At 48.0% G+C, this 25,865-nt stretch overlaps 4 protein-coding genes and 1 non-coding gene across 11 annotated transcripts in view; 3 read left to right on the forward strand and 2 right to left on the reverse strand.

Moving 5' to 3' along the window:
* The first annotated feature begins 144 nt into the window (after positions 1 to 144).
* LOC136960492 (chloride anion exchanger-like) lies at positions 145 to 4,805 on the forward strand. Its single transcript, XM_067255002.1, has 19 exons — positions 145 to 272; positions 405 to 544; positions 636 to 746; positions 884 to 1,044; positions 1,384 to 1,548; positions 1,705 to 1,857; positions 1,971 to 2,053; positions 2,136 to 2,283; positions 2,414 to 2,527; positions 2,704 to 2,781; positions 2,898 to 2,993; positions 3,104 to 3,210; positions 3,288 to 3,357; positions 3,464 to 3,556; positions 3,639 to 3,734; positions 3,906 to 4,133; positions 4,282 to 4,336; positions 4,434 to 4,561; positions 4,731 to 4,805. The coding sequence occupies exons 1-19, from the start codon at positions 145 to 147 to the stop codon at positions 4,803 to 4,805; spliced, it is 2,229 nt and encodes a 742-aa protein (XP_067111103.1).
* A 208-nt stretch (positions 4,806 to 5,013) lies between these two features.
* Positions 5,014 to 8,248, reverse strand: cbll1 (Cbl proto-oncogene-like 1, E3 ubiquitin protein ligase). Of its 2 annotated transcripts, none has more exons than XM_067254447.1 (6): positions 8,203 to 8,248; positions 7,386 to 7,553; positions 7,189 to 7,298; positions 7,021 to 7,083; positions 6,839 to 6,912; positions 5,014 to 6,731 (listed from the first exon to the last, which is right to left on the reverse strand). In XM_067254447.1, the coding sequence occupies exons 1-6, from the start codon at positions 8,213 to 8,215 to the stop codon at positions 5,708 to 5,710; spliced, it is 1,452 nt and encodes a 483-aa protein (XP_067110548.1). In that variant the 5' UTR covers positions 8,216 to 8,248; the 3' UTR covers positions 5,014 to 5,707. The 2 variants fall into 2 exon arrangements, with proteins under 2 accessions (XP_067110548.1, XP_067110547.1); XM_067254446.1 differs by having other exon boundaries at positions 7,000 to 7,083.
* Positions 8,249 to 8,641: 393 nt separating this feature from the next.
* Positions 8,642 to 19,322, forward strand: ppp6r2a (protein phosphatase 6, regulatory subunit 2a). 3 transcript variants are annotated; one of them, XM_067254542.1, is made up of 24 exons: positions 8,642 to 8,700; positions 11,739 to 11,908; positions 12,136 to 12,390; positions 12,536 to 12,722; positions 12,829 to 12,966; positions 13,101 to 13,166; positions 13,291 to 13,403; positions 13,507 to 13,620; positions 13,711 to 13,837; positions 13,988 to 14,140; positions 14,259 to 14,486; positions 14,583 to 14,647; positions 14,760 to 14,875; positions 14,974 to 15,059; positions 15,161 to 15,241; positions 15,375 to 15,472; positions 15,606 to 15,663; positions 15,749 to 15,876; positions 16,050 to 16,222; positions 16,327 to 16,471; positions 16,583 to 16,683; positions 16,806 to 16,992; positions 17,555 to 17,683; positions 18,143 to 19,322. In XM_067254542.1, exons 3-24 carry the CDS (start codon positions 12,164 to 12,166, stop codon positions 18,189 to 18,191), a joined length of 2,769 nt encoding a protein of 922 aa, XP_067110643.1. In that variant the 5' UTR covers positions 8,642 to 8,700; positions 11,739 to 11,908; positions 12,136 to 12,163; the 3' UTR covers positions 18,192 to 19,322. The 3 variants fall into 3 exon arrangements, with proteins under 3 accessions (XP_067110643.1, XP_067110642.1, XP_067110644.1); XM_067254541.1 differs by having other exon boundaries at positions 8,675 to 8,960; XM_067254543.1 differs by having other exon boundaries at positions 8,675 to 8,960; positions 16,050 to 16,204.
* On the forward strand, positions 17,055 to 17,194 carry LOC136960560 (small nucleolar RNA SNORA84). Its single transcript, XR_010878856.1, has one exon. It is a non-coding gene; the product is annotated as a small nucleolar RNA SNORA84 (small nucleolar RNA).
* Positions 19,323 to 20,438: 1,116 nt separating the features above from the next.
* sbf1 (SET binding factor 1) overlaps positions 20,439 to 25,865 on the reverse strand; it is a 37,905-nt gene continuing 32,478 nt past the window's right edge. For all 4 annotated transcript variants that reach the window (XM_067254538.1, XM_067254539.1, XM_067254540.1 and 1 more), the window contains 8 exons: positions 25,273 to 25,399; positions 24,541 to 24,671; positions 24,161 to 24,403; positions 23,967 to 24,074; positions 23,591 to 23,796; positions 23,384 to 23,471; positions 23,154 to 23,285; positions 20,439 to 23,016 (listed from right to left, as the gene is read on the reverse strand). In XM_067254538.1, the coding sequence (XP_067110639.1) occupies positions 22,918 to 23,016; positions 23,154 to 23,285; positions 23,384 to 23,471; positions 23,591 to 23,796; positions 23,967 to 24,074; positions 24,161 to 24,403; positions 24,541 to 24,671; positions 25,273 to 25,399 (1,134 nt within the window). In that variant the 3' untranslated portion in view covers positions 20,439 to 22,917. The remainder of the gene's footprint in view (positions 23,017 to 23,153; positions 23,286 to 23,383; positions 23,472 to 23,590; positions 23,797 to 23,966; positions 24,075 to 24,160; positions 24,404 to 24,540; positions 24,672 to 25,272; positions 25,400 to 25,865) is intronic.

Here is a 25,865-nt window from a genome sequence, read left to right on the forward strand (position 1 = left end):
GTGTATGCCGAAGGTGGAGCCTATTTCCAGTTCATTTTTATTTCTGTCAATGATTATCGACAGGACAGGAACAAAAATGTGGAGCGATAATCCCAGAGAATCCCAGACTGTCTCCAGAGCTCTTACAGTGTAGACATTGTCAGTATGGAAACTTTGAGGAGGCCTTATGCGGTGTCTAGATGTATCTATTCTGAAGATAACTTTGCTGAGGACCATGTCAAGATCCATAGGCAGCACAAGACCTTTCTGGACCATGTCAAAGAATATTTAATGTAAGTGACCCATCATCTGCATGATGTCATGGTCTCCTGTCGAAAGTCAGATCACATATGTTCATACGGAGAGAAAAAAAAGAAACAATTGTGAATCAAAAACGTTGTGCTTGTAATATGTGATTTTTTCAGTTGTAACTCCAAACGTGCTAAGAACCTAGGCCTCTCTTTGCTACCTGTCATTGGCTGGATGAGAATCTATCAGCTAAGAAAGTGGCTGCTGGGAGATGTTGTGTCAGGGATCAGTGTTGGATTGGTGTCTGTTATGCAAGGTATTTTCTTAAAAAATCGACCTCACCATTACAGTTCGTCCAGTACAAAGCACCATTCCTGTGCCTCACCTTTTGTCTCTCTGTGATCCAGGACTGGCCTTCTCCCTCCTGGCCTCTCTCCCACCCAGCTATGGGCTCTATACAGCGTTCTTTCCCATGATTGTTTACTTCTTTCTGGGCACCTCAAGGCACATATCCATTGGTAGGAACTACACAGACCAAAAAGCATAATTCAATACATTCATGTTGTTTCATGGAGACATACAAAGGCTGTGAGCTTTAATCTGTCCAGTCAGACTTCATGTTTGATCTAATACAGACCCTTCTCTCTGTGGGCAGGCTCTTTCCCTGTCCTGAGCCTGATGGTCGGGGCTGTGGTGACCCGGCTGGTCCCAGATCACGGACCTGTGGCCAACATTACTGGCTTGGAGAGCTTGACCACGGAGCAGCAGAGGGTCATTGTGGCTTCCTCTGTTACCTTCCTTATGGGTTTATTCCAGGTGAACGCGACCAAGGGTATCCGTGTCGTAAAAGTTTTATGATGATCCTGCACATAACCCGGTCATTTCAAATCACTTTAACACATTCAGTATTACTTTTTTCTATATTATTTTATTTATCGTATTTTACATTATATTGTATAGCCCTAGTTTTTTATTTTATTTTGTTGTACATTTTCGAAATTTTTATTTTGTTCATTATGTTTAAATGTTTACTGTATGCACCTGCCCACCAAAGTAAATTCCTTGTTTGTGACCACTTACTTGGCGATTAAACACGATTCTGATTCTGATAGCTAAAAGGATAAATCGTTTGATTTCTGGGCCTCCATCTCCCAGCTAGCCATGGGGGTGCTACAGGTGGGCTTCATCGTCATGTACCTGTCAGACACCCTGGTGTCTGGGTTCACCACGGCAGCAGCAGTCCACATCCTGGTGTCCCAGTTGAAGTTTGTGTTGGGCCTGGAAGTTCCAGGCTTTAGTGGACCACTTTCCATCATATACGTAAGTCCATGTCTCAGTTCAGTGGCCTAGTTGTTCTATGGTAAATGTATTTTGACCATTCATGTCCAAATCTCTCAATGGCTTGCTCTTTTATTTATTTGTAATTGTTTTAATTGCTCTAACATGAAGTTCTTCTCTACCCCGGCTCTCTGTCAGACTCTGGAGAAGATCTTTGTCCAGATCACAAAGACAAACATCTGCGACCTGGTGACGTCCTTAGTGATCATGGTGGTGGTGTTCATAGTGAAAGAGGTCAACGACAGATTCAAAGCCAAGCTGCCTGTTCCCATCCCCATAGAGGTCATTATGGTAAATGAGACATTTCTATTCCGTTTTTTTTTTTTTTTTACTATGCTGACTCCACATCATGATTCTCCATTGCCAGACAAGGAGTCATTAATCTTGTTCATCTATTTAAACAGACGGTCATAGCTTGTGGGGTGTCTTATGGGTTCAACTTTGAGGAAAACTTTCAAGTTGTAATTGTCGGGGAGATGGTGAGTGGGTAAGTACCCACTTCAACAGTCGTTCACAACTGAAGGTTTGCAGCCAATCTGTTGACTAAAACGGAGAACGTTGCCTTTCAGGTATGAGTCTCCCATAGCGCCCAACGTGGAGGTATTCAAAGAGAGTGCTGTGGAGGCCTTCCCTATAGCTGTTGTGGGATTTGCTGTGGCCTTCTCAGTTGCCAAGGTCTACTCTATCAAACACGACTACACCATAGATGGAAATCAGGTAAGAGGCAGATGAGCAGCACTACATGTAGTTATGGTTATGGAAAAAGTCACACAGGGATTCACTGTGCTACAGCATGTCTACAGGGGGACAGCCAGTCGGTCTCTACCAACTTGTCTCTCCCATCCAGGAACTGATAGCCTTTGGCGTCAGTAACATGTTTGGTGCGAGCTTCAAGTCATTTGCTGCAAGTACAGCTCTCTCCAGGACTGCCATACAGGAAAGCTCAGGGGGTAAAACACAGGTAAACAAGCACAGCCTTACTCTCGTTTTATGGCTCACAGACAGAATGTGTCTTCACATTTATTGGTATAGATGTACGGGAAAAGAATAGATCATAATCTATAAAAACGACATTTATTGTGCCCTTCCTTTGAGTTAATCTGTAAAGAAAAACATTAACTGAGTTTATAACTGCAGATTGCAGGGCTGATTTCAGCAATGGTGGTTATGGTTGTCACCTTGGCACTGGGATTCCTTCTTGAGCCACTCCCAAGGGTGAGAGACTGGATGACAACACATCCCTATCACAAACTTAAGGAAGAGATCGTCGTCTTTAGCCTTTTCACAGTGTGGCTATTGTGATATATGACTTTGGACCTGTTCTATACCAGTCAGTATTGGGCGCTCTAGTCATCGTCAACCTGAAGGGCATGTTGATGCAGGTCAAAGAGATCCCGTACCTCTGGAAAAAGGACAGACCAGACTGCGTGAGTGCTCACATCACCAATCTCTGGAGTCATGACAACCACTCCTGCAGATCAAGCTTTAAACATGAGCAACTGAAAGGTTCTCCCCTACATTCCATGTCGCTCTCCAGGTGGTGTGGGTGGTGACTTGCCTGGCAGCCATCTTGCTGGGGCTGGATCTGGGGCTGGCTGTGGGTCTGGGGGTGGAGCTGCTCACTGTTGTCTTCAGGATCCAGTTGTAAGTCCAAAACGTTCAAACATTCATATAATCTAATACTACCTTAATATAAATAGTAATACAGAATATATCTTCAGCCCCCGTTGTTCAGTGCTGGCTAACATTGCTGGGACAGACATCTATAAGGACCGCAAGGATTATCAGTGTGTGAGTTGAAATCATTCCGATTGAATATACTGGAGTCCATTGAGGTTGAACATATATCCTTGATCCTAGGAGTCCAGTTAACTCAGCTGCATCATGTCCTCCTCAGATATATGAACCAGAGGGAGTGAAGATCTTCAGGATGCCTTCACCGATCTTCTTCGCCAATATTGAGTTCTTTACAGGAAAACTGGTGGAGGCTGTATGTATACTGTGTCAGTGCAGGTCACATTGCACCTGATCCAGGTGAAGATGGACAGTTGGTCATGGTGTCATACTTCCAGGTGGGATTCAACCCATTGAAAGTGCTGAGGAAAAGGAACAAAGCCCTGAGGAAGATCAGGAAACAACTGAGGGGAGGAGAGTTACTGATTACAGACGTACGTATTTTCTCAGAATATTCTGAACACACACAAACATCGGTTTGAGATTCATAGTGCCTGTGTAATACAGTTAAGGTCAGTTACAATAAGAACACTAAACTAATTTGCCTCGTGACCTATGAACAACATAACCTAAAATAATTTGGAACAAAATATTTTGGGATGTAGAGAGGTCTAGAGCCAACAGCCTACTGGACAACTGCAGAGTCTGAAGATGATAGCAACATGGAGGACCTGGACCTGCCCACTGACTTCAAGGACCTCCCCATCCAGGTGAACTGGAACTCGGAGCTCCCTGCCAACATCTGTGTCCCCAGAGTGGACATCCACAGCCTGGTCCTGGACTTCTCTGCTGTCTCCTTCCTGGACATCTCTGCCCTGAAGGGACTCAAAGCGGTCAGTCTCTTATTTACACCACATTTCTAGCTTAACCTCTTCATTGGACAACTATTGTGCGCATTTGAGTACACTGGATAGGACTAGATCAAACTATAAATGCTTTTAACTGGTTCACCAAAAGTTTGTATAAATGTCATCTCTTCAGATTTTGAAAGATTTCCTCCGTGTCGATGTAGAAATGTACATTGTGTCATGTGATGGTGAGTATACACTACTCAAAAACACAGTGCAGGTTATTGTTTATGTTATACATACAGTACACACATCCTCCCTTATTTGGAACTTCATACTTTACAGCATACATTCTGGAAAATCTACACAACTGCCAGTTCTTTGATAACGAGATAAAGACATCAATGTTCTTTCAAACTCTTCATGACGCAATGCTACATGTACAGCAAAAACATCTGAAAGATGATGTACAGGTGAAAGAGAACCTCGTACAGTATATTGTATTCAATGCTGATTACAATTATTCTAATTATGTCATAGCAAGTTTAAATGACTATATTGAGTATGAATTTGACCTCTCTTGCTGGTTTATAATTGTAGTCATAATTGTAATCCTCTTGTATGTTCCTATTCAAATACAAGCACAGAACTTCTATATTGATGCCTACACCTCAAAGAATGAAGGGGTCTCTTTGCGAAACAGAGAAAAAATTGTGAGTATGAGACTGAATCAATTCATTAAACGCATTTATGATTGTCTCTTTGGCAGTTTCTAAAACAACAAATGTTGTTTTGTCTACAGTTGTGTGAAACAGGACTTTAGTGCATGGACGTCCAAAACAACATCACATTCACACCAACCCTGGTGGAAGGATTTTTGGAATATTAGGTATACTACACAAATATGCATTTAAGGTGACGGATTTCTTTACAAATAAATATTTTAAAAAATATATATATACGTTGTGGGGTAGTGACTTGTGGGATACATTCCCCAGTTACCTTGTGAGGTATAAGTTGCCTTCGGCCAAGAGCGGATCTTATTAGGTGGTACCCAACAGTCACTGAGGGTTTTAACTATACCACAGACCAAATCACTGCCCATCTGCTCCTGGCTTCCAGTTTACCTCCTCTCACCTACTCCAATAATCCACAACAGTTTGACTGGGTGTGAACTAATTTACAGTCGAATACACTGATTCTACACGTTTTGCTTCAATTTACACAGTCCACCTGTAATTCCTGTACTGGTATATACTTGTCTCATTGAGTTTATTAATATGTGGGAAAATATAATATACAGGACATTCCAAAGTTATCACTACAGAGATGTTTAACTTTGTTAAAAATTTATTTTGAATTCTTAAAACTAACATTTACATGAAATCGATGGAAAGCACACTTGTCAGATAGAAAAATGTATGTTCAGTTCAAACTGACTAAGAGTTAAGCACAAGTATTTCAAAAGAACACAACATACATTTCACAGAATAGACTGGTCTCATTCCTTGTTTGCACTGAAAGTGTCATAATCAACCCTGAGGTTCACGACCACGTTGATTACAAAAGGGAAAAGCAACAGGGAAACCTAGTGCAGCACTGTTCTCCTTGAGAGGAGTCTACTGATAGTATGGCCGGTAGCGGGACTGATCAGGGTGGTGAGGTCCAGGCATCTGACCCTGAGGGGGACCTTGCATCCGTGGGGGAGGGGGCCCCCTCGGGGCAGGCCACATCCCAGGACTGAGCCCTCCTGGCTGGTTGAAAGGAGGGCTCATGGTTCCCTGGTCCTCAGGGAACTGCTGCATGGAGTTAGGGTTGTAGTGGTGGGGTGGAGGGGCATTGACGGGAGGACCCCCGTGTTGAGGTGGGGGGCCTGGGGGAGGGTGGTTCATGTAGGGGGGCATCTGACCCATAATATGTCCCGGAGGAGGGGTGATGGGAGGGGGCGCAGAGGACATGGGTGGAGGAGGGGCCTGATTATAAACCATGTGGGGTGTTCCGGAACCCTGTGGAGGGTGTTGCATTGGGTGGTTGATGGGAGGTGGGGGAGGAGGAGGAGGGCCATAATGCTGCTGCGGGGGTGCCATCATGTGGTGTGGGTGGGACACTACAGGCTGGCCTGGGTAGTCCCCAGGGTGGTGGTGGGGAGGGGGAGCCGAGCCGGGCCCAGGTGGAAGGGTATCTCTAGAGGAGGAGGAGGAGCCAGAGTCGTCCTGGATGGGCACAGTGATGAGGTTACTGTGTTTGCGCGTGGTCACCGTGGCGATGCGGAACGTCTCCTGGCCAAGGGCTCGGGCGCCCATGTCTCCGGAGGAAGGGGGCGGGGCATCGTGGGAGGCAGGCGGCGGCTGACCGTAGGGGTCGTGGAGCGGGGGAGGGAGGTGAACGTGGGCCTTGGGCAGGTGGGGCGGAGGCACGCGGAAGCGGTCGGGCACCTCGGAGGCCGGGGGCAGATGCACCGGCTCGGGGCGGCCGCCCCCGGACTTGGCCGCTCGCATGTGGCGGTGGTTAACGTGGGCCTGCAGGTCCCGCTGGGACAGGTAGGTGCGTTTGCAGCCCTGCACGATGCTGCACATGTAGAGGGAGCCTCGCAGGCACTGCTCGATGCGCTGGACGGGGTCTGTGCAGCTGTACATGTTAAGACTGAACGTAGGAGAAACAAGGCACCGTTTAGGGGCACATGCAGAGAAAGCAGAGACACAATGGTGCCATCTTTATTTCTAAAACAACACACTGACTACTGTTCTTACCCTGGACACATCTTGTCTCCCTTTTTCTCATGAAGTAACGCACAATCGTAGCAAAACACATGTTTGCATGGGATCTATGGAAGTCAGTCAGATAATGCGCTTGTTAGATGAGGCATGTGAAAAACAACTGCTATATCAAATTAAATCTATAAAACCCATACCATCCGTCCATATATCCTTACAGGCAGACCACATTTGTCACAGAAGTGAGCAGGAACATCATCCTTTTCACCAATTAAGTTCAACTGTTAGAAAAAAAGTATACGTTACTAACAAGAAGATTGTTTTAGAAGCAGACATTATGACCAAATCAACAATGAGGACAGAGCTGGATTTTGAAGAGAAAATACCTTATAGTCCCAAAACATTTGCTGGGGGAACCTCCGCTGACCAGCAAACACATCACCAGCTTTGGTCCCACAGTCAAACCTCTCCTCTCCTTGCTTAAAGCCAAAGTTCTCTGAAGAAAGAAAAATAACACATTCTAAGTAAAGTCCTTCTTACACTGAATAAACCACAAACAGAAAACAAACACATAACACCATACCTTCATCCCCAGCAGACGGTTTCGACGGCAACCGGCTCATGGGCCTCTGGCTTCGGGGGGCAGGTTTGATTCTGATGGGCTGTTTGGATATTAGTTTGATGGGGATTCGTCTGCGCACATCTGGGCCCCCCAAACTGCCCGAGCCATCCGTGCCTTGTAAGTCATTGTCTGTGTAAAGACACGTGTAACCCATATTTAGTTATGAATTATCAATGCACACTGTCTTAACATCCCAAGCAGCTACATGACAATATCGGTTGACCCACACAAATTAAAATTATTGCATCTCTATAGTTTGCAACATTACTAGATGACACAAGAGTCTATCTTAAGTTAGTAAATTTGTCAGCATCTTGACAGTCCACAAAATCTTGTGACGGACAAAACACGCACATGAAGGTTCACTGAGCCAAACAGTGACAATCATGCAGTCCATTTACTGGGAAGACCAGAACCAGGTAGCTGAGTCATATTGCTGGACAAATTACGTTTAGCCCATCTTACGAGCTTGCAATTATAATATGTTACTACATATTTTCTTTGTAAAAGGAACCTTGCAAATGCGTTTTATCGGATTTACCTTTCTTAAATGCAGCAACTTGGCTAGCTGGCTAATAGCTAGTGCTAGCAAGCTCCACGGTAAAAAGGCCTTAAGAGTAATTTAGCAAGTGATACTCGGAAACTTCAGCATTATAATATTTATTTGAATTCTGATTTAGAATAAGTTGATTCCAGATATGTAAATGAATGCATACTTAGCAAACTAGATAATTAAACACGTTTTAGTAGCGATTTTAGAAGTTGGTATTACGCTTACCATTCTGATCCATGATCCAGTAGAGACGCACTGCACTGTGGGATAGCTCGCTGGTAAAGGGCGGGGAGAGTTCAGCTTCTACAGGAAAGTAGTATGTTGCAAACCCCAGTATTGAGAATATACCTAGAATGGAATAAAACAGTTTCTTATTTGATTATCATTCTCTTCTGACCAATGTATACATGTCAGAAAATTATATGAGTTCGTGTCGGCAAGTATCAATATTTTCTACTTTAAAATTAAGAAAACATTACTATTTGCAAGGCCATTGAAAGTGTTTGTTATATTGTAATATTTCGTTTGGCATAAAAAAAAAAATATAAATACACAATAGCTGAACGTATCTTAATTATCTTTCTGAAGTAAAGGCGCGCCCCCGTGCATTAAGCGGTCTGCTGCGCGCTCCCGCCGCAGTATTCGCCATTTTGATTCGAAAATATGAGTTTTTCCTGCCTTGCATGCAAGAGTTGAGCTAACGGTTGGACTTAAAATTTTACGGTAACGAATGTAACAGAGTATTTCGTTTTTGATGTAATACACAAGGTAGCTATTTATGTGAGGAAACTGCTTAAATGTTGATAAAACGTATTTCAAAGGCACTGGGCTGACATATAGCTACTACTGGTTCAGCCTGACCCATCAAAACAAATCACGTTTTGGCTAGCTTAGCAAGCTAGCTACCTTATAGCCACGGTGACGTTAGGTCCGCTAGTTAAGGTAGCAACAAACAAGTGGATTGCAAGGTTTCAACCGTTAAGGTAGGTTTTAGAGGACCTATGATGTACTGCTCCAAACAGCCATAGTTGTCTTACTTTGACTAGTGATAGCTGAATTTGTGATGCGTTATCGTTGGGTTAGCGACGCAAACTAGCCAACGTTAGCCAAAGCAACTTACTGAGCTAGCTCTACTTAGTTGGCTAGCAAAGTTAACTGTGTTGTGATAGCTCGGAGACGATCTGATTCAACCCATCCGTGGACTTTATGGTAGCATGCTAGTCTTAAGATAGCTAGGCTAACTACGAACTAGTGTCCAGGTAACAATCTAACATGAATGTTTGTGTTTGTTGGTGTAGATGTTCCGATTTTACTTGGAGTATTGCTACAATATTAATCGTCTAACTTGTAATAATGTAGCTAGCTACCAATACTCTGCTAACTACGAACTAGCTACCTTACCATAATAGTAAGGCACCTCAAATTAGTAAAATTTCTGAAATGCGTGGGGTTGCTTGTCAACAACGGTAGTCATTCAGATGGCTATCTAACACAACTCTAAAATTATTAGATAGTAGATTACCTAGATTATGTAGTTAACGTTAGATAGCTAGCTCTAGCTAAATGTATTATGGCTACCTAATGGCCTAGTTGGCTAGTAGCTAGCTATATAAAAGGCAGTTGGTGTTCAGCCATTTAAAAGAAGTTAGGTACGTCAACTAACGTAAGCATTATCCAATGATACGATCAAAATTAGCATAGATTTGTACTATTGAGGGTAAGAAAACCCGTAGTATTGGCCGGCACTGGTTAGTAGTGAAGTAAACAGAAATGTGAGCTCCCACGACAGGGATATTGAAGTGCTTTTCTAGTCAAGGCCACAACATATCAGTTTACGTTTTTTGAACACACTTCAGTCTCCATACATTGTCATTACCAATTTAAAATAATCCACAGGGATGCTCTTTCAAATCACCTATTGTGGAATGGTTGAAGAGTTGACTATTTAAATGTTTATATTTGTTCCATTTTTAGTCAGTTCACTCAACACACCACGTTTGTTCATGTTATGTTGGGATTGTGTCCCCCAGTTCGCCCTCTTCATGGAAAAACCTGTGCATAACCTTTTGAGGAATGTTGTGGTAACTTAACTAGCCATAGCTATATATATATATACTGTACTAAGTAGTCGACCATAGTGCACTGTCAGGCAATAAAATACTTTGTGTGTAAGTGGCAAGCATTTACATGGATGAATCAAATCAAGATTTATTTACCATAAAGGTTTTAGTCAAGTCTGCTGTCTGATTGCATTTTCTCAAAGGCCTTTCTTCGACTTGCCAAATTCAGATCACTGTTGGGCCATAACATCCACTTGCTTGCTCTCCAACATTGTTCCTCTTTTCAACATTTATGCTATTCACCAGTGGACTTCTTTGTTGAGGTTGCCCCCGGTGAGTTCTATTTTAGATAAAAAGTCAGGCTTTCCTGTTTAGTATCCATGGGGAGCACTCTATGTGTTATTGTTGCACTTGTGTGTGCTTTGTAAATGTATGCCAGATGGTTGCTGTCGCACGTGCAGGCCAGGGTCGTCACACGAAGAAAGAAAAAAGGAAAATGGAGGAAGCATTTATATTTCCTTTTTTAGTGTTGTGTGATGGGCAGTCAGTGTCAAGTCTTTCGAGGAGGCAACCACACTAGATTTAGTCACTGCTGATATGTTAGCAGTCTCTGCACTGCATTATTATGACAAGATATTAACAGTTGAAGTAGGACGACCTACAACAAAATTTTGTGGCTGGCTTGTCTTTTTAACAGTGCAATGCTAAAATCAAGCATCTGCAAACAGACCTAGCTAGCTAACCAGGGTCTTGAGTGGGTTAAGAATAGTGTGCATGCATTGCACCGGATGCAAATGCTGCGTGTGGTTGTTGTAGAGCGCTACATGCTACTCTGTTTTACGCTGCGTGACCTCGTCTGTACTGAGTGTGGGGAACTTGTTGCTTGACGGTGCGCCCCGAGTAAAGCAAAGTGCCAGCCCTGTCTTTAAATAGACCTATGTATAGCCTATCCATCTATGTATGAATAGTACGGGTCGGTTGTAGAGGAAAGTATCTCTTACGCAAAACATATGACTTAAGCCACTAACACAATCCAGGGGCACCTGACTTGAACACGACTTTCTAGGCTGGATATATTCTAAACCAGGCTTATTTGTTTGTGACTCGCACCATTGTCTGCAAACAAATCTGAACTCCATTTCTACGGCTGTAAGTTCCTCATTGTTCCTGTTTTTAGTTCCGAGCATCAGGCTTATTTAGTTTATTTAGGCTACATCTGGTAACGAGGTACTGTCTCGACTTATGTAAAATAGGCAAGTCACTACTGGTTTGTCAGGTCATTGTGTCATAGAAACAAGTTGACTTGGGTTTAGGCTCCCTGAAGCAAATATTACATAAATCAATGCCTTTATTGTCAAGTGATTTTTACTGCCTGTCTACAACTAGAAAGCTTTGCCCCAACTGAATGACTAATAACAAAAACTGTCAAAGCTAAGTTCCTACAGGTCTTTTAAGACACACAGCATAGTGTGCGCTAGGTCAGAGGTTTTAGTCAGAGGTTACATTAGAACAAATTGACACTGTGTCCTCTCTCGCTCTCGCTGTCCTTCGCCTCCATCTTTTAAGCGCTCCCTACTGCGCAGAGTTTGTGTTTTTTGTCGAGATCTCCCCATGAACTGCCAGTGAAGCTTCTGGAAGGAAACATAACGGCTCTGTCTCTCTCTGTGTCTCTCTCCCTCTCTGTCTCTCGCTCTCTCTCAGGTTATGGTGAGTCCTTTTGTGTCTCTGCTACTAAGGAGGCCTGTGTTCTAAGAGGAGACCCATGCTGATAAATGCCAGGCCTCGCCACGCTCTCTGCCGTCTGCACAAACACAAATGCCTGCCTGTCTGTGGGGGAGGTCTGATTAAAGATACCCACGCTTCACCTACTGGTAGGAACAACCACCCGTCTCCACCCGCTTCAGACCACATCTGATGGCGTTCCATGTCCACATCTGTCCTTGGGATTTTTGGATATTCATTTCCCCTTCTACTCCACCATGCCGTTCTGCTACGTCTTGTGCCTTAACCCTTCCTCTTTGTTGTCGTGTCCCCCCGTGCCCCCCCTCTCTCTGCCCCCCACCCCCCCTGGTTTTCTCTCACCTCGTCCGCCTCACAGGGCTGTGCCCCCTGTCCCAGCGGCCACCATGTTCTGGAAGTTTGACCTGCACACCATCTCCCACATCGACCAGCTGCTGGACCGCGAGGACGTGACCCTGCGGGAGCTGATGGAGGAGGACGACGTCCTGCAGGAGTGCAAGGCCCAGAACCGACGCCTGCTCCTCTTCCTCTCCCAGGACCACTGCATGCAGGAGCTCGTCAACCTCATCACCACGGAACCCCCCGCCGACCTGGAGGAGAGGAGCCGTTTCAAGTGCGTGTGGGGAGCAGTGCTGGACAACCAGGAGATGATGGGGGGGCATGCTTTGGCGATGGAATATGGGCGTTGTGATGATTAGAGTAGATCGACCTTTGACCTGACTGTAAAGGCTTCCGTCTCTTTATTTCCCCTCTTCCAGATTCTCTAACATTGCTTGTGAGCTGCTGACATCAGATGTGTCCCTCATCAATGACAAGCTGGGGGGGGATGAGTCGCTCCTGGAGACACTATATCACTTCCTGGAACAGGACCCGCCCCTGAACCCTCTATTGGCCAGCTTCTTCAGCAAGACCATCGGCAATCTCATCGCCAGGAAAACCGAACAGGTAACAAGTTCATTGCTCGTGGGGACAGATAATCAGGACTCGGGTGCGGGTACACCTTTTCATTCATTGAAGCAAAGATCCTCACCAGGCGCGTGTCTCTCCCCAGGTGATCTCCTTCCTGAGGAAGAAGGATGGCTTCATCGGCCTGGTGTTGAAGCACATCGACGCCTCCGCCATGATGGACCTGCTGCTTCGGCTCATCAGCTGCGTGGAGCCCGCCCCCTTGAGGCAGGAGGTCCTCAATGTAAGCTTGCCCCAGATGCATCGTCCAGACTTAGAGACCGATTCAGATTTGCCATTGATTCGATGAAAGGATTTGAGCCCATTATGAGCATCTCGCGGCAGTGCTACTCATCCGTGACTTATTGTGTTTGCCAGTGGCTGAACGAGGAGAAGCTCATCCAGAGACTAACAGAGCTCATCCACACAGGCAAAGACGAGGAGGTAAGCGCCGTAGAACTCACCTGTTCAAATAGCAACACTGGACGTGGCAGGGCATTCTTTCGGGCCGCGTTGGTTGGCTGGGCGCCAAGGGGAATGCTGATTTGGTCGGCCTGTTCTTTCGCAGAGACAATCAAACGCATCCCAGACGCTTTGTGACATCATCCGCCTTAGTCGAGACCAGGCCAATCAGATGCAGGAAAACGTGGAGGCCGACCCCTTACTGACTGTGCTGGAGTCGTAAGTCGGCTTGGAACCCTACAGATGTGACTGAATATGGGGGAGGGGGTGTGTCTGTGTTATAGAATCAGTCACTCTGTGTGTGTGTGTGTGTGTGTTTCAGGCAGGAGAGCGTGGCAGGTCTTCTGAAGACCATGTTTGAGGGGGAGAGGAGCGAGGCCTCCATCGTGAACGGAACTCAAGTGCTACTTACCTTACTGGAGACCAGGAGGTCTGGGTGAGTGGACACTGCTATGCCCCCTCTCATCAGACCCCCTTCATCCCTCCTGCATATGCTAACACAGTCATGTTCTCCTCTCTGTCTCAGGTTGGAAGGGCTGATGGATCTGTATTCTCAGGGATATGAAAGGTCTTACACTGTCAACAGCAGTATTTTACATGCCATTGAGCCCCATCTAAAGGACTTCCAGCAGCTTCTCCTGAATCCCCCCAAGGTAGGCCCCACCGGCCTCGTCGGACGACCAGACGGTCGTCCGGTGAACCTGCCTGACCCGTTCCCCCAGCCCACGCTGTCCTCTCTCTCCAGTCACTGCATTGTTTGCATCTCGTGTGTGTCTCCCCCTCCACCCCCCACCCCCGTGTAGAAAAGTGCAATACTGACAACCGTCGGCGTTCTGGAGGAGCCGCTGGGGAACGCCCGCCTTCACGTGGCCCGCCTGGTGGCCGCCCTGCTGCAGACCAGCGCGCCCAGCATCTGCCAGGAGCTGTGCCAGCTCAGCACCATGGACCTGCTACTGGTACAGCTGGCCTATCAGGCCTCCGCTAGACTGTCTATGCGTCTCTCTCTCTCTCGCGCGCTCTCTCTCGCTGTCCTTCTCCATCTCTCAAGCGCTCCCTACTGCTCTGTCTCTCCAGGATCTCTTCTTCAAATACTGCTGGAACAACTTCTTGCACTTCCAAGTGGAGCTGTGCGTGGCGTCCATCCTGAGCCACGCTGTCCCCGAGGAGCGGCTCAACCCGGGCCTCCAGAACCACGAGGAGAAGCCCTCGGCGGGCGCCGGCACCCAGGAGGAGGAGGAGGGAGGGGAGCCGGGCAAGAGCGCCGACCCGGAGACCCCCCTCCACCACGCCCTGGTGGCACACGTAGGTGGCCCCTCCTCAGACCCACCCTGTCTGATCTCTCTCATGTACCTGGCTCCTCCTGGGTCTCCCCTAACGAGTCCTCCTGTCTCCCCTCAGCTCTTCCAGAAGTGTCGGCTGGTGATGAGGATCCTGGACGCCTGGGAGGAGAACGATAAGATCCAGTACGTGCTCCGTGCTCTGTGGGACCTGGTCCGCTTGGCTGGTCCCTGTGTGTCGTCCCCGGGCCCGGTCCCTCGAGAGATCTGTCCTCCTCATTCTGTCTGTGATCCACAGGGCGGAGGGAGGCACCAGGAGAGGCAACATGGGTCACCTGACCAGGATTGCTAACATGGTGGTACAGAACCTGGAGAAGGGACCGGTGCAGACCCAGATCAGTGACCTCATCAAAGGTGTGTGTGTGTGTGTTTTCACGTGTAGCTGCTCCTCTGTCTGGTGTCCAGCCCTCCTGACTAGCATGTGGAAGTGACGTTGGTCTGTGTTGTTCCAGAGTTGCCAGAGGACTGCAGGGGACGATGGGAGAGCTTTGTGGATGAGACCCTGAGAGAGACCAACAGGAGAAACACAGTGGAGTTGGTGAGGACCACACCTGGGTTCCTCTAAAATGCACTTTTACACCAACTGTACACACACACACACAGTCACTCCCTCTGACAGTCCTGACCCCTGTGTTCCAGGTGAGCACCCATAACCTTCATTCCTCCAGCGAGGATGACGACATGGAGAGTCCTTTCCCCAACGACCTGTCACTCCAGCAGGTAGGAGGGAGCCACGGCCGCCATGGCAACCGGGCCTGTTCTATCTATGCCTGTCGGGAGAAATCCGTCACACCACGCTTGATTTGAAAGAACTGTGCCAAACGGTGCACATGTCCTGTGATGTGTTTTTCAGGCGTTCTCAGACTATCAGATCCAGCAGATGACGGCCAACTTCGTAGATCAGTTTGGGTTCAATGATGAGGAATTCAGTGAGCATGACGAAAACATTAAGTGAGTTTTTTTTTTCTCCCCTCTCCCCTTCCACTCAGTTTCTCCAAAACACAAACGGTGCACAGTGAATATTTCTAGTGTGCCAAAAAGCTTGGTAGGATTTTATAATAACATTCGATATCTCTCCTCCCAGCTCCACGTTTGACCGGAATGCCGAAATCAACTTCAATCTAGATGCTGATGATAATAGTGTAAGTTGTTGTGAATTTGGCAGCGGATCAGCCTTCTGCCAGCATTCTACCGCGCCCCTGATGTGTGTGTGTGTGTTGGTTGCAGGCCAACGCGGCTGCCTTCGAGGCCTGCTGTAAAGAGAGGATACGGCAGTTTGACGACGCTGAGGAGGAGGAGGATATCTGGGATGACAAGGAGATCAACTATGCAGCTCAAGTCAAATCCAGAACAAGGTGTGGTTTCTATACATTTTTATTTATATTATCATTTTTGATCTTGAATATTCTAACACATGATTCTAATTGTAGCACCCTTTTACCCTCTTGCCCCCCCTTTTCTCTCCCTCTCTCGTTCCCTTCTTCCTTCCACCCCGGTCCCGTCGTCTCTCCCTGTGCGGGGGGGTCAGGTTTGGGGGGTCCCAGACCTCGGAGCGCAGCTCCAGGGGCAGCCTGGAGAACGGGGGCCGGGAGCGGGACCGCGGGTCGGGCTCCGACGAGGACGAGGACTCCCGACAGAGCCCCCCGGAGGCACGCGGCGCGGAGGACGGCAAGGACGCCCAGAGTACGGCCCCCGACTCACGTAAACGACCCCCTCCAGTCCCTCACACGCGCTTCTGTAGCCATCCTCCACCCCTCCCCCCCCACAGGCACCGCCCTAACCCCTTTCTCTTGTTTGGCCCCTAGGTCCAGGCTGGACGGCCAGTTTCGGGGAGTCAGGGGGGGATCCGTCCTCCCCGGCCCCCGTGGGGTGGGACTCCCCAGGTGGGGGTGGTGGAGACACGCAGGAGACGGGCTGGGCCAACTTCACCGAGTTCCAGCCTTTCAGCAGGTGGGTGCCCTCCTCCCTCCCTCCCCTCCCCACGTCAGCTGCTGCGCAGGGAACACCGTGGCTCGCTCTTATCTGGTGCCGCTAACGCCGTCTCGTCCTGTGTCCCGGCAGCTCAGAGATGGGCCGTAGGTGCAGCTCTCCCACGGACACGGGCAGCAGCGACGCCGACAAACAAGCCAAACAGAGCCCCAAAAAGAGCCCCAACAAGAGCGGTGAGTGAGAGGGGAACCACATTCACAGTCCCACGAAAGATCGGGGAAGTTCCCTCTCCCGGCATTAGACAAGCTAAGTGTGTGTGTGTGTGTGTGTGTGTGTGTGTGTGTGTGTGTGGCAGCGGCAACCCCTTCTTCCGGTGACTGGCCGGTGGACCAGGGGAAGAAGGCGCCCCTGGTGGGCTCAGACGGCAGCTCCTCTGGGGGCTCAGACAGCGAGGAGGATGACAAGGCAGCCGCCGCCGCCGCAGCCGCCGCCGCATCCCAGAGCGCCAGCCCCGGCGCCAAGAAGAGAGCCGACCTCAAAAGGTTCGCAGCCGAGAAGAAGCTTCCTTCCGTACACCCACTCCACAAAGGGGCCTCGTCCCTGCGCCTGGTGGTTCCTACAGACAGCCGTTTCCATGCTGATCTGTAGGTTAGGATTGACAGGCGCACATTACCCCCTCTGTGATTCTATGCATGGGAGCTGCCGTTCCCCAGCAGCCTCCATAGCCCGGTCGCAGAGACATTTCATGCCTATTTAGCTCGTTAACGCGGTAACCTGTATTTCACTGCTGTTGCACAATGAGAGTTTACACACCAGTAAGCTGTGTGCCTCTTGGGCCTCCGTAGTGCCTCTCAGCACTGTATAACAGCCCACACTGTCCACCCTCAGTGGGAAAAGATAGTGGCCCATGTCAATAGGCATCTATATATGGGATTGTAGTCACCACATTGAAGTAATTATAGACTGGACGGGGACTGGGAGTTCTGGACTCAAGAGTTTGTGTTTTTGTCAAGAGCTCCCCATGAACTGCCAGTGAAGCTTCTGGAAGGAAACATAACGGCTCTGTGTGTGTCTCTCTCTCTCCCCTCCACCCTCTCCCCTCAGTGAGGAGATCTCAGTGTCTCTGGAGAAGCTCTCCCTCACAGCCTCGCCCCCAGCCTCCCCCCCAGTGGCCCCGGAGCAGAGTCCAGCAGCAGCCGCGCCCCCCAGCCCCGCCACACAGACTGATAGGAAGTAGGTACCTGGGACTGTGGAAATAGTCCGATTCAGACCCCCTTTACTTCTCCTTTCCTTTTCTCCTTTTTCTGCCATGGAACGTGTTAACGTGTTAAAGAACCTTCTCTGTGTAGATGTTGCAGATGAATAGATATCCCAGCTGGTCCATTGATTGTGGAAAGCCCGTTAGCTGGCCTATAGAGGCCGGGCCAAGGATCAGAACAATGGGAGCGCTCGGTGCCAGCTCTGCGCTGCCTGGAGAAATATTTACTGTGACTTATTTTTAGTCGGCCAGGAAAAGGGGAGAACGGCTCGGCTGTGCGGGGCTCTCCAAATGTCTGGATGGCCCCTCGCGCTGCACCTTTGTCCTTCAGTGTGCCATTACTGCCATCGTGTCCCTCGTTCCCCTTCAACCCAGCTCTCTCTCAAGAAATGTCACTGAATCTCTCCTCCCCCCCCCCCTCTCTCTCCCTCCAGAGGTGACACGCCACAGCCCCCCGAGGTGTCAGTGAATGGGCCCATCTGAGGCAAGTGAGAGACACAGGCCCAGCCTGGATGGATGCCACAGACTCTGTGCCACTTCCAGTGACCCCTACCCCCTCCCTTCTCCCTCTCCCCCTCCCCCCAATAACCTCACTGCAACCTATGGTGTTTTACTGAATCACTCTGCCATGTTATTGGACCTGGACACTGCCAATCAACACCAATAATGAGGAGGCGGGACATGTATGAACCAACCAACAGACAGAACAGTGTAGAGGGATATTCTTCAAGCCTTTTCTGATGTTGCACATAAATACGTGCGGTTTTAATGTAGCAGTGATCTTTTAACGACAGAATCCGTGGAGTATAAACCATTGTTGTTGTTGTTCCCCCCCCCTCCCCCTCTGAAGGATTTCTCTCCTACTCTTAACAAAAGGTTGGATCAGAATTGTAGGGATGTAACATCATTGCCCAAAGCGGATAGCACAGGTTAACTTTAAATGAAATGATGCCTCAACAATAAATACCTTCTTCTTTTTTTTTTTTTTTTTTGCTTAAGAAAAGCACTTATGCAGCCATTTCCTGAACGTTATAGCACAATGTACGTGTCCGACTCCTCCCCCTCATCTCTGCAGGCCATCGTGTTCTCGTCCCTCACTGAAATCCAAATCTTTTTCTTCTTTTTTTACCAAATCTGTTCTCGTTCTTTGGGTTGCTTTTATTGAAACATTCTCTCATTCTTGTACGTCTCCAGTTCTCTGAATGTGTTAAATGCTTCTGGGGAGTCTCACAGAGGATAGTGGTGGGTCGATGAACAGACTTCTGTAGTATTACTGTCTTCTGCTCATGTGCAATAATGTCAATTAGTCATTTAATTTAAATTTTAATCTGTTTTTTCTTTTTATCAACTTGCGTGTCGTCGGAAAAAGATGACTCATTCGGTATCACTATGGGCAAACCAATTTGGATATAATCTCAAATCAAGGTTTTGATTTTGTCTTGTTTTATTTTTGTTCTTGCATGTATAAGTGGTTCTCTGTTGACCTAGCTAGTGAGCTGAGACCTCCTGATTGTATCAACTTTTAAGTTCTTACTGCTATCCCCCCCTAAATCAACCAAACATTATCTACCTATATTCAAATATTATCTACATTTAAAGTAATTTTACAAGCAATCTCAAGATGCCTGTGTGTCTATGTTCCGTTTATCCTCCCTGCACTTACAAGGTAGGAGTGCCTGTTGCATCTGTTGAGGATGTTGCCGTCTCTGAAAGGGGCGGGTCTTGGAGAGGGGCATTGTGGGCCGCGCAGAACATCTCGAGTTCTCCGTGTGCTTACACAATCACTTGACAGCTATCAAGTTCTATGATCCTTGTTTCACGTTTTGAAATTAAACTTTTCTGGTTGACAATATGAATGCCAAAGGCCTGCTTGTCAATGTGGAACGAATGCATCTTTTCCTCCCAGAACACTGAGGTCAGGTAGAGACGGGACAAGGTTCACCACCAGACGTTCACCATCCCACCGTTTTGAGATGACCTTAAAGCTGCAATAGGCAACATCATAAAAAAAATTCCAAGATGAGAAACGGAGCCAGTCTTGTCTGAACTTCAACGCTTTCTGCCAGCTTGAGCTATGCACAGAGCTGTGTCGCTAAACGCAGAGTGCCTCAGGCGTTTGCACGTTCATAAGGTATAAAGTCGTATTCTTTCTGAAAGAATCTTGCCTACTGTACCTTTAAAGGAGATGATGCATGATTTGAACAGGGTGTAGATCCTTTGCATATATTTATAATAGCACTTCCCCCTCCCTCAACACTTCTCATTTGGATTGTCACCCGAGTGGAGGGCGAGTGTCTTATGCCAACTTGATTCCATCAAAATATATCCTGTACATTCAGACCAAACATGATTAGTTTTTTGTTTCGCATGCAGTCGCTCTTGGTTTCATCTTGAAAAGAATAATTCACTTAAAATAGAAGTTATTTGACCCATATCTCATTTCCCTCAAATGATGCCTGGACTAACCTTTTTTCCTTGTTTCTTACAAGCTGCCTCCTGTATTTGTCTGTTGGGTTTGGAGTCTGACCACACTAACCACAGGGAGACTATATAGAGCTGTGAGGGATGTTCCCTGCCCATAGCTCTGACCACCAGCCACTCCAACAGGGTGAGGCCACCCATCCCCATCTGTCTCGTCAGTCATCAAGGTTGGAAGCAGAAGTTGCTAAGCAGCCGAGCTAGAAAACAATAGGGACTCGTTCAAACAAAACGCAGAGGAACGACGGCTTTTAAACCCACAGTGTTTTTTTGTTTTAATTCTAAAAAATATTTTACATGATTGACAACATAACCCGGCTCAGAAGGAAATTTCTAATTAGAAAAGATGGAACATAAAAATAAATAAAATAATTACAATGTGTCATTCTGATGGATGTTTTATGTTTTCAAGTCCAATCAGGAGATGAACCCCAGGGAATGGGGTGAGCGGGGCTTGTGGACTGATATTCTAAGCATCCACCTGTGCAGGTCAAGTAACGTGGATTAAGCCTTTTTCAAAAGACTTGCCTTTACTTTCACCAGCACACCTTCTTACTATTGCTCGGGTCGACATTGGGGGAGGACAACCGTGTTTTTAAAAAAGACATGAGGGTTTACTTGTACAACAAAATTTCAAAAAAGTAGTAGCATTAGTCACATTAATACAGAAATAAACAAATGGCACATCGGATTCCTAATTCAAAAATAAGTGGTGCTTGAGGAACTTTTCTTACTGAGGAAGTTAAATAAATTACTGACATAAACGTTACATACAAATCTGAGTAGTATATACAAAGAAGTTATTAGACACAAAAATCTACAATTCAAATTTTATGTTCAACGAGACAGCAGTATAACCTTTTTACACGGCAATGTTTGTGTTAACAAGAACAAGGGTGTGGGCTTTGTGGTTGATGTGTATCTGTGAATTGGTGATGGGTTCAAAACGACGGCTAACCCATACTGGTCTGTAGCAAAAAAAAAAAAAAAGTGACAATCTTGCAATCTCACTAAATCCATCTAAACATATTCTTTCTCTACGATGCTCTAGCAGACATAGACTCCTATGTACAAGCTTTCGAATAGAAGACAACGGGCCCTAGATAAAAACACTGGTTCATAGACAGACGCACAGTGCTGGGAGCGCTGGGACTGGCTGATGTTAGCTCTATGTTCAGATCAGCAACACTGTAGAGACACATGCTTCTCCGAGCCCCACGACCCTCTGGCTGCTTGCTTGATAGGTGATTTGTAATGTAACACGTCGCACGTGTCGATGTGCAGCCGGACGTCCCTAAATGGATGACGTCTCGGATGTCTTGACTGCTGCATAACCCCACCCCTCTGGTTGATGAATGTACGCCATGTCACAATCTCATGTTCTTTGCAATTCCTGTGTAGAAAAGAGGGTAGCAATGTCCTGGTCTCATAAGTACAATACTGTTGTCTCGGTCTGTACTACTTGACTAAAGCCACAGAGAGGGGCGATGTGGTCACGTGTTGGTCGTCATGGCAGCCAGCTCCAGTCTCTCGGCACTGCGCTGTGTAAACAGTCTGAGGCATCTTATAATACCCTCCGCTCACCGGTCCCGTCTCAATCTCACCTCTTAGTCCTCTGTAATATTTTGTGCACAAAATGAATCATCACGACAAAATACATCCCTCCTTTCCATCGGCATCCCTTAATATTGTGAATTTTAATAGTGGTTGTATTTGTTTTTTGTTTTTTTTTGAGAATTAGAAATCTAGAAGAGGAGGCTAAGCTAGTCACTGTCCGTAGCTTCTTTTGTAAACACTAATGGAGTTCCGCCGACCTCTTGTCTGACGGAGTGAGACTCTAATCTCCAACTGGCATTCTCCTGGTTTGATCACGAGGGCTAACAGTTCACAGTATACCATCATCAAGGGAGGGAGGAAGGAGGACTGATATCACTGGGGGGGGTGGGGTGGGCGGGGTGGAAAGGTAAGGAAAAGATCCTTCATGAAAAAATTGAGGATTTCCCTCCTTGTCTCGGTGCTGGGTTAGGTTTAGGGGGGGTGAGGATAAAGGAGGATAGAGCGCACTTCAAGATCATCCTGCCGGTTACTGCGATCGCCCGCCATCAGCAGGGGCCTGTTCATCTGCACGGCTGGCTGGGGGGGGACATGGGAGATGTAGTCCTCTGTTGCGTCCTCCCTGGTGCGTTAAGAGTGTGTGTGTGTATGGGGGGGTAGATGAGGTCTAAAGGTGGAGGGGGCAGGAGAGATCTGCATGCTGGAAGCCCCAAGGTTCATTCGGTCTGGTAAGCAAACGGCCCTTCAGACCTGCATCACCGAGGATTTCATGCGATATTTTGTTAGCTCCATAGTTGCATATAGACATCCAGCACACATAGTGGTCAGACTACCGGAGGTGAGCGACTGCAGCCACGCAGCAAAACGAGTGGTCATTCGGGGACGTCCTTTTCTTTTCGTATTTTTTGTTTTCCTTTTCTTATTTTTTTTAAACAAAAACAAATAAACTTTTTTTGTTTGTTTCCTGTTGTAACATTGTCAGTTCAACGCTACCGACACTGAACAGAGCTTAAGTGTTAGAGAGGCCCCCTCTCCGATCCCGTTCCCGCTCTCTTCTGGAGGGGGGGACGAGCTCGGTGGGGGATTGGCCGGCAGACATGTCCGTCGGACGCCTCGACACTGCTCGTTTGTTGCTGTGCTGGATTGGTCCAGTCCTCTCTGGGAGTCCCGCCCCTCTCTAGGCGTCTGAGAGGCAACTCTGGACATGGTCCATCCACTGCTGTGCGTTCAAGCTGTCCTGCGCACAGAAGTTATACACTCTTTTGGTCGTCTTGAGCTGTGGCAGAGAGAGGGAGAGAGAGAGAGAAGGGGAGGCAGCATGAAGGGCAGGAGAAACAGCAGGAAGGTATGACCGAGGACGTGTTCAGACATGGTGCGGAAACCAAAACACGTTTTGCCTTGAATGCCACTCACATCGAAGAAGGCTTTCTCCTCTATGTTTTTGGGCGCTCCCATGGTGGGCGTGCCTGGAATGACAGACTCCACTTCCGCAAGCTCAATCACCCCCTTACACTCCTTGTCCTTCCTGGACTCATAGTATCTCAGCTACACAGGGGAGAGGGAGAGCGAGGGAGATTATCAGCATGAATCGACTTAATCCCATCATCGGTTTCAACACAGTCATCCGTTCTTCCTGCTCCTACCTGATGTTTGGTCTTATCCAGAACAAACCAGCGCGGTTTCCACGGTTTCAATAAGGCACCCTTCTTGAACAGGATCCCCTCGTGGCTCCTGGGGTTCAGAGGGCACAAAGAACGCACGGTCACCACACACACACCCACACCCACGGGGGCCCTGCAGTGCGGGCTCCGAGGCCCTCGCCGGAAGCCTGGGGAGCGGGGGGCACCGACCTGTTCTCACTCTCGGTGCTCTGGAACTGGCTGTAGAGGGTGCTGGTGCTGGGCCGCCCGGGCATGGGCGTGGAGGTGGCGCTGGCCTCGCAGTCCATGGCCAGGTTGATGGAGGAGCCGCGGCCGCTCTCCTGCAGGTACACGCCCTGGGAGCGCCGCTGGTGGCTCAGGTTGGACGACATCAGCAGGGAGCTGGAGAAGGACGGCTGGGTGGAGGGATGGAGGAGGAAGAGGAGGAAGACCCAGTCAGCAATATTACCACGTGGCCACCAGAGGTCGGCAGACGACAGCGGTCGCAGGGTTGAGACGGCTCGGAGCGGGATGGTGAACCCCCCGTGGGGGGGTTAGGAGCTGGTTGTCCAGCAGGGGGTCTCACCTTGCTCTCCAGCTTGGCCTCGGCCCTCTGGCTGTTCTTGATCTTATCCCACGTTTCCTTCCACTTATCGGACACCTGGCCCAGCTCCGCCTCCAGACCCTGCAGATCCTGGGAAGGACCACACACACACACATACCTTAGTACACCTTAAGTGTGTGTGTGTGGGTGTGTTTATGTGAGTTGTAGCCACCGACCTGCAGCAGCTTGGTGATGGCGTCGGGCACCACTCTGCTGCGGCTGTCGTAGCAGGGCCACACGATGTGTCTCTGGGACTTGGGCCCCGACGTGTCGGGCTTGTCGGGGGGGGCCTCTTCGGCCAGGCGCTCCTGCCGGCCCCTCACCAGCTCCCAGTCGAACGACGGGCCCTCGGACAGGGTCTCCTCCGTGTAGAAGTCCCACACCTTCAGGTTGGATATGTAGCTGTAGGGCCTCAGCACCTGGAAACACACACACAGACATACACACACGGTCGATGAAGTTGATTGAGTCAACCAGTACCAGCCACCTACAAAAAAAAACCCAGGTTGATTCTGCGAGCAGTCCGTTCAACATCACGGACAGCCCCCCCCCTCACCTCCTCATCCTCTGGAGAGAACATGTAGTTGTAGAAGACGGGGGTCTTCTTGTGGAGCCGGTCGATGTAGTCCCACACGGACTTACACACCTGCGGGTTCTTCCTCTCGCCCTTCTCCTCGTACAGCACTCCTGCACACAGCAAACACATGGCCCGGGGCGTCAGCATGGGAGGTTTACGGGTGAATGAATGAATGTCTTGGTGAATGAATGAATGTCTTTGTGAATGGATGAATGAATGTCTTGGTGAATGAATGCATGTCTTTGTGAATGAATGAATGTCTTTGTGAATGAATGAATGTCTTGGTGAATGAATGTATTGGCGAATGAATGTCTTGGCGAATGAATGCATGTCTTGGTGAATGAATGTATTGGCGAATGAATGAATGTCTTGGCGAATGAATGAATGAATGTCTTTGTGAATGAATGTCTTGGCGAATGAATGAATGTCTTGGCGAATGAATGAATGTCTTGGCGAATGAATGAATGTCTTGGCGAATGAATGAATGTCTTGGCGAATGAATGAATGCCTTGGCGAATGAATGAATGCCTTGGCGAATGAATGAATGCCCTGGTGAATGAATGAATGCCTTGGTGAATGAATGGATGTCTTGGTGAATGAATGGATGTCTTGGTGAATGAATGGATGTCTTGGTGAAAAAATGAATGTCTTGGTGAACAAATGCATGTCTTGGTGAATGACTCAGGGTTGTGGTGAGAAGGAACGACTGACCCAGTTCGATGCGCTCGTAGTCCGAGTCGAGCAGGAAGGTCCTGAAGCGGTTGGACACGTAGTGGTAGGCCAGGAACTTCAGGTAGTACAGGCTGAACTCAAACTCCATGGGGAACTGAAGGTGGATCTGTGGGGGGGGGGGGGGGGGGTGCGGCGGGGGAGAAAGCGTGAAATGTTACACGCATTTCCCGTTCTGAAAATCTCTTGGAAGTCCCTTTTATGATAAACTGTCAGCTAAATGAATAAATTAAATAAACAGTGCGATTCGGAGACTTTGAAAAATGTTGAGTCTGCCTTTTTTCAGCTGTGGAGAGCAGCGGCCGTCACGGTGAGACGTCGTGCTTCTGAGCGGTCCGTTTGGGAGCTCGAGGACGTTAAGTAACTTGGCGTTTCCTTCCGTTTCGTAAAATACATGATCTGTTTATCTTCCCTGTGTGTACAGAGTGGCTATTTCAAGGCAGCAGGCCCAGAGACGGACAATGAGGAGAAGCTTCTGTCTAAAAGGAGAGGCTCCTGGTTGACTAATAGCCCTGTGAAATAATTGTTTTTGCCCATTGTTGACGTAGTCATGTACCCATGCAAGGCCCATTCAC

This window comes from Osmerus mordax, chromosome 17 (assembly GCF_038355195.1).
Source record: "Osmerus mordax isolate fOsmMor3 chromosome 17, fOsmMor3.pri, whole genome shotgun sequence".
NCBI lineage: Eukaryota > Metazoa > Chordata > Actinopteri > Osmeriformes > Osmeridae > Osmerus > Osmerus mordax.